The following is a 5,748-nucleotide window of genomic DNA, read 5'->3' as shown; positions in this document are numbered from 1 at the left end:
CAGTTAATGTCTGATTTTAAAAGCATAATTTTTCTATTTCTAACTTTGTAGAATATATATGTATATTGAGAATGCCCTTCCTATAAAAGACTGTCAAGATTTTCCTATCCTCGTGATTCATTCAATTGAACAAACACTTGTGAGAGTTTACTATGTGAGAGGCTCCAGGCTAAGCAGAGAGATGATTTCTTACGTTATATATTTTCAGTGCAATGCTAACCTGCAAAACCCTGTTTGGCTCTAGTGGATTCTTCCCTCCTTCCTTTTTCAGCTTTTTCCTCCAAAAGCAGAAAAATATCTAATAATAAAATTAAAATGAATTCTTTCACATAATGAATTTAAACAGAAGTATCATCTCTATAAATGTCACCTCTGCTATGAGAAACTAAAAAGTATCAAAAAGTTTTAAGCCCTTATTTGATGCTATAAATTGAAAAATAAAAGGACTGTACTATATTCTAACTTACCCAGAGAGCTAATAAAATTTATGACTAATTTATTAAACCACTTATTAATTATTTTAAGTCTCACAAATCTAATTTAATTTTCTGAGTGTTTCAAAGTGGGGGAAATCTCATTAGATGTCCATTTAAAAACAGAAGCAAGTAATCTTGGTTGATGTATAGCTAGTTACAGCATCAAGTAGCTATTCCCCTTCTTGGTTCCTTGAAGAAAGGTTATTAAAACTGAAACACTTTCACTTGCCTTTATAGGTAAAGAGGTGAAATTCAAATGCCAAAGGTCAGAGGTCAGAAGTAGTCACATTTTTCTTTCTGTCAGAGACTGACTTTTAGAGGTAGGGTGCACGAGAGAAGTAAATCACATTTTAAAAGTCTATACTCAAAATGTGGCATATTATGTCCTTGCTATATTGGCCTGCTATAGTTACAACATGATATGGTCAGCTATAATCCAAAATACACAATAGAGTATGACAGCAAAAACAAACTGCTGACATCGGCATTTAATTTACTCCTGACTCTCAATACACCAAAGAACTATTCCATCCATTAGATGTTGTGATAAGCAAAACTACGATTCCAAATTAGACTCAACATTTTAGTGCATATACTAATATTATGCCAGTGAATTTTGGGGGCATGATTTTGTTAATTAAGCAAATCACTCAAGAGTCTCATAAAACAGAATCAGAGCTAAGATAAACTGAGATTTAATGTATGAATGGTTTTTAGAATTGAACATATAACAGATAGTCACAGCGCTTACAATGAGCTGCATCATCACTGTGACCCAGTAGAAAACTTCTCCTGTAAAGCAACTTTCAATCGTGACACGTCTGCATATTAGATTTAAGAACGTAGAAATTTAAAGGAGTTCAGGTAAATTTTATTTTATTTTATTTTATTTTTAGGTGAGGCAACCCTTGGTTGACCTCACAGATTGCAAGGACCTTGTCAGCTTACAATCTCTTATTTTTTATTTTTTATGCCTACAGCACCTGGTCTTCCTAGGTGGTCTCCTACCCAAGTACTAACCAGGCCCAACCCAGCTTAGCTTCCGAGATCAGACGGGATCAGGCTTGTTCATGGTGTCAAAGCCGTAGATGAGTTCAGGTAAATTTTAAATGGCCTAAGGAAATATCTTCAGTTTAAACCATTTCTGAATGGCATCTAAATGTGTGTGCCACTCATTACCAGTCAGAGATGTTATAACAGGGCTTCTGCATTAGGTGGGAGGTAAGGCAAGACACTCAAGGAGTCACTTCCATCCCCATAGATGTTAGGATCTAGAGTGTGTGCAGACTGTACTGAGCTACAATTCTAGGAACATTTTTCCACCTTTTCACTTGTCTGAAAGCAACTTACAATTGCTGTCTGCCAGACAGAAGTCCTGCATAGTTGTCATAGTCTGAGCATAAGCCTCAGAATCCGCAAAATTGGTGTCAGCAGCCTGGAAAATCCCAGCAACAACAGTGGAGCAATCACTTAAAGAACACAGGGTAGCCAAGGTTCTGACGGCAAAGAATACGATGTCGGGAGGAAAAACGAGGACAGCAAAACCCTGAGACGAAGAGTGAGTCAGAAGAAATAAACCCACTGTGAACAGGTTTTAAGAACACTATCAGCACACTGACATTATGAGCCAGATAATTCTTTGTTCAGGACAAGGGGCAGAGGTGGCAGCTGTCCTGCCTACTACGGGATGTTTAGCAGCATCCCTGGCCTCTAACCACTGGATGCCAATAACACCTGACAAGTTTTGACAGCCAAAAATGTCTCCAGAGATTGTCAGATGTCCCCTAGGGATCAAAATCTCCCCCAGTTGAGAACACTGCCTTAACCTATTTCTTTTTTTGCTTACATTTTCCTTTTCATGAATACACAACTGATGCTTTTAAAAATTCAAAATCAGTCTTAATGACTCTTTCAATAAGAAAATTCTAAGAGATAAACTATTGTGTTATAATTTGCAGCGATTTTTTTTCTTAGTGGTACATCAAATACAATGCTTCTTAAAATCAATGGCATCGTCAATTCGGTGAAATTCAGCCACCCTCCAGCCTTCGCCCTTTGTTATGGAACCCCCATTCTGATTTTCTTTTGAGGAACTACCTCTTCCCACTGTGTATGGTTTTAGTAGTACCCAATTCTTCCCTAGCTAGTGGTTCTCTGGTCTTCCTTTTCTTTTGAGCTATCTAATATGCTTCTAAAAAAAAAAAAAAAGGTTAGCCAGAGTTGTTTCAGTCTTTCAACTAAAAAAAAAAAAAAAAAACTAACCGAAACGAGGTCCGCATTTAAACCTGACAGAAGACATTTCAGAATATTTCCTTGCCACAAAGTTCAACAGTTTTTTATAAATGTTACTGCTTCTCCTTACCACTTACCACAGAGGTAGAGTGAATAGGGGTCACATGACACAGATGTGTTGAAACAATGGACCACGAATAATTTTCTAAAACTGCTTACAAGGCTTTATTCAATTAAGGCAAAAGACACAAAAGTGTATAAATGCTTTGTGATACCAAGAAGTTGCTTTTAAAAGACTACACATAAAATTCTCTTAATGCTTTTTCTGAAGTTTCTTCTCTGAGAAAAAAAAAAAAAATAGCTATTGATTCTTCTAAGAACCATCACATAGATGAACACACACTTTGTGCCAAGACTTGACAGCTGGAAGCCTTCATGAAGAAGGCTTCAAACAAAACATTTTTTTAAAAGAAAAAATAATAAAAAGGCTGTACCACCCTCTGCTCTCCTTAAAGACGACAGAAAATAAATTCTTTATCAATAGTCATTTGTCCAGATTACAGCTAGGCTGCCAACCCCAGTCTACTTGAGATATAAAATTTGCTTTCACTGGCACCTTCTATTCATCTCATCTGCACTTTACCTCTTATAGATCAAGGCAGAGCAAATGGGGTTGAATAATGAAGGAGGAATAAAAAAAAAAAAAAAGGGTGAGAGTTATTATAAGAAGAAGTCTGTACTATATGGGGTGAAAGGAAGACAAAAAATCCTACATGAAATATAATAAGTAAAGTAAGCATAAGAGTCTGGCCAAATAAAATTCTTATTAAAATAAACTTCAATCAAAAATAACAAAATTTCAAAGACAAGAAATTCTACCATAATATTGATTGTCTTTGCTTCTCAATGAAAATGATCTGAAATATTTTTTGACTGTTGTAACTTGACCATCTAATTATATACTCTATCAGACTAACTCAATTAAATAATTATAAAGTGCGGCATGGAAAACTATACAAATACACACAGATCCTTTTAGCGCTACCGATTTCATCTTGATTTTTAAAACCCTAGTTCCTGAGAAAAGGGTGGTCTTAACCTAAAACTCATGTCCTGGTCCACACATTTCGAGCAAACTGTAGTTAAGTTAGCACTTTGCGAAAAGAAAAGAAATACTGGAGAACATGTTTCAAACCCCTCACTTTAGAGGTGAAATATTTAAGGTCGAAGGAAGTTAAATTGTATGTCAAAGGCCCAGTGGCCATCGGAGACAGGAATCCAAATCAGATTCTCTACATTTGGCTCCCTCATGCAAAACAGCCAAGCAGTCCAAAATAAAAACGAACACATACTCAGTTTCTACCAGTAGCAGGCAAGTGCATAGTGCTCGCGGCGGAAAGGCATTTCCATGATCATGTAATAATAACGCTCTGTGCCACATGCAAATTTCAGGAGTAGCACAGATGGAAAGCACTTGACTCTAACTTGGATTAAAAAGTATTCGCGTGTTTTTATGAGTAACTATGTATTTTAAGTCTTTAAAAAGTAGTACTTTTACAAAAAAAATCATCTATGCTGTTTTGAACGTTGCTTTTTTTCAATTTGTAGCTTTTCAACATCTTTTTGAATTAGCACATAAAGATCTACTTGACTGTCTAGTATTCTATTGTAGGCATATGCCGTAATTCATTGTTCCAGTCCCCTATGATGGGCATCTGAAGTGCTTCCAGTTTTCTACTATTACAAAAACATTTCAATGAACATTCTTTTAACTTAGTAGCAGCAGTAGGAGTATTAATGATGACAACAATAATACAGAAGCACGTACACAAACAAATTCTAGAGGAATAAAATGTGCAAGATTGGTTATTTCTGTAGAATGGAATTATGAAGGATTTTGACTATTCAACCTTATATATTTCTGTTATAGCTTCAGTTTTTTTAAGTGAGTATAGGATTAATTAGTGTATTTATTAATATGGGCACTACGTACAACATATGACATTAATTGTTAGCTACAATATTGCTAACCTTAATATCCATAAGTGGACAATACAATTTTCAATCATAAATACATTCATTGAAAGAAACTAGCCTGCAAAATTCCTAGAAAATCCTCAAGAACTACTTCCCACACATCAAGAAAACAGGGCTCAGTATTCATGCAACAAAGAAGCACACAATAGATATAATGGTCACTTATAATCAAGTTTGGGAAGAGGGTAACGTAGGGCTTTAAGAAGCACAATCCCAAACCAAAAATGGCCAAGTTCATATGTTCAGCACATTCTGAAGTCCAAGCAGACACAAATGATGAATCTTATTACCATCTTAAAACATGTCATAATTCTAACAAGTCCCCCGAAATCTCTCACGCACCACGAAACTCACCGTTTCTGATTTTCAGATTCTTTCTTGGCTTGCTCCAGGGCCAGCTCCTCAGCTACTCTTCTTTTCAATTCTTCATCAGAAACTACAATCAACAAAGAGCAAGAGGGGATAAAATAAGTGACTTCTTAAAAACTAAAGTAAGAAAATACTCTAGAATACAAAACTGAGACTAGATTTCAGTGGGTAGAGTCCTGCCAGCTGGTCAGTGTCTCCTTGAAACCACCTAAGAACTGTGTAAAAGACCAATTAATGCATTTCAGGAGTAATTTAATCATGAGTTCCCTAGGGAGCCAGAAACTTCCACATCTGCCAAAATTTATAATAAACTCAAGGAGCTGCTTACTGCCCAGTGGGGACCGAGCCATTAAGTACAAATTCTTTAAAATGATGTCCTATTATTCAAGTTTGACAATCGTAATAAAGGGAGGGGAGGATGTAAGGAAGGACTTTACAGAAGAAAACGACACCAAAGCATTCTCACTTTGATATTTAAACCTTTAAAAAATAATTTATTGCAGAAAGGACATTATTTGTATTTACATTCATTTTCCATGATTTATGAAATAAAGGCATTTATGAAAATTTTGAAACATTTTTTGGAATATATGTTATTCAAATTCAAGTGCCAGCAACTGGAGAGACTCAGAAC

At 35.7% G+C, this 5,748-nt stretch overlaps 1 protein-coding gene and 1 pseudogene across 3 annotated transcripts in view; both read right to left on the bottom strand.

The window, feature by feature from the left end:
• Window positions 1-5,748, bottom strand: part of CHCHD3 (coiled-coil-helix-coiled-coil-helix domain containing 3) — a 276,934-nt gene that overhangs the window by 205,376 nt on the left and 65,810 nt on the right. For all 3 annotated transcript variants that reach the window (XM_011359541.2, XM_011359542.2, XM_023530310.1), the window contains exon 3: window positions 5,100-5,181. In XM_011359541.2, coding sequence (XP_011357843.1) covers window positions 5,100-5,181 — 82 coding nt within the window. The remainder of the gene's footprint in view (window positions 1-5,099; window positions 5,182-5,748) is intronic.
• On the bottom strand, window positions 1,448-1,566 carry LOC111739273 (annotated as a pseudogene).

The sequence above is a fragment of the Pteropus vampyrus genome, unplaced genomic scaffold, assembly GCF_000151845.1.
Source record: "Pteropus vampyrus isolate Shadow unplaced genomic scaffold, Pvam_2.0 Scaffold48, whole genome shotgun sequence".
NCBI lineage: Eukaryota > Metazoa > Chordata > Mammalia > Chiroptera > Pteropodidae > Pteropus > Pteropus vampyrus.
The sequence above is the reverse complement of the archived record's forward strand: the minus strand, read 5'-3'. Positions and strand labels throughout refer to the sequence as shown.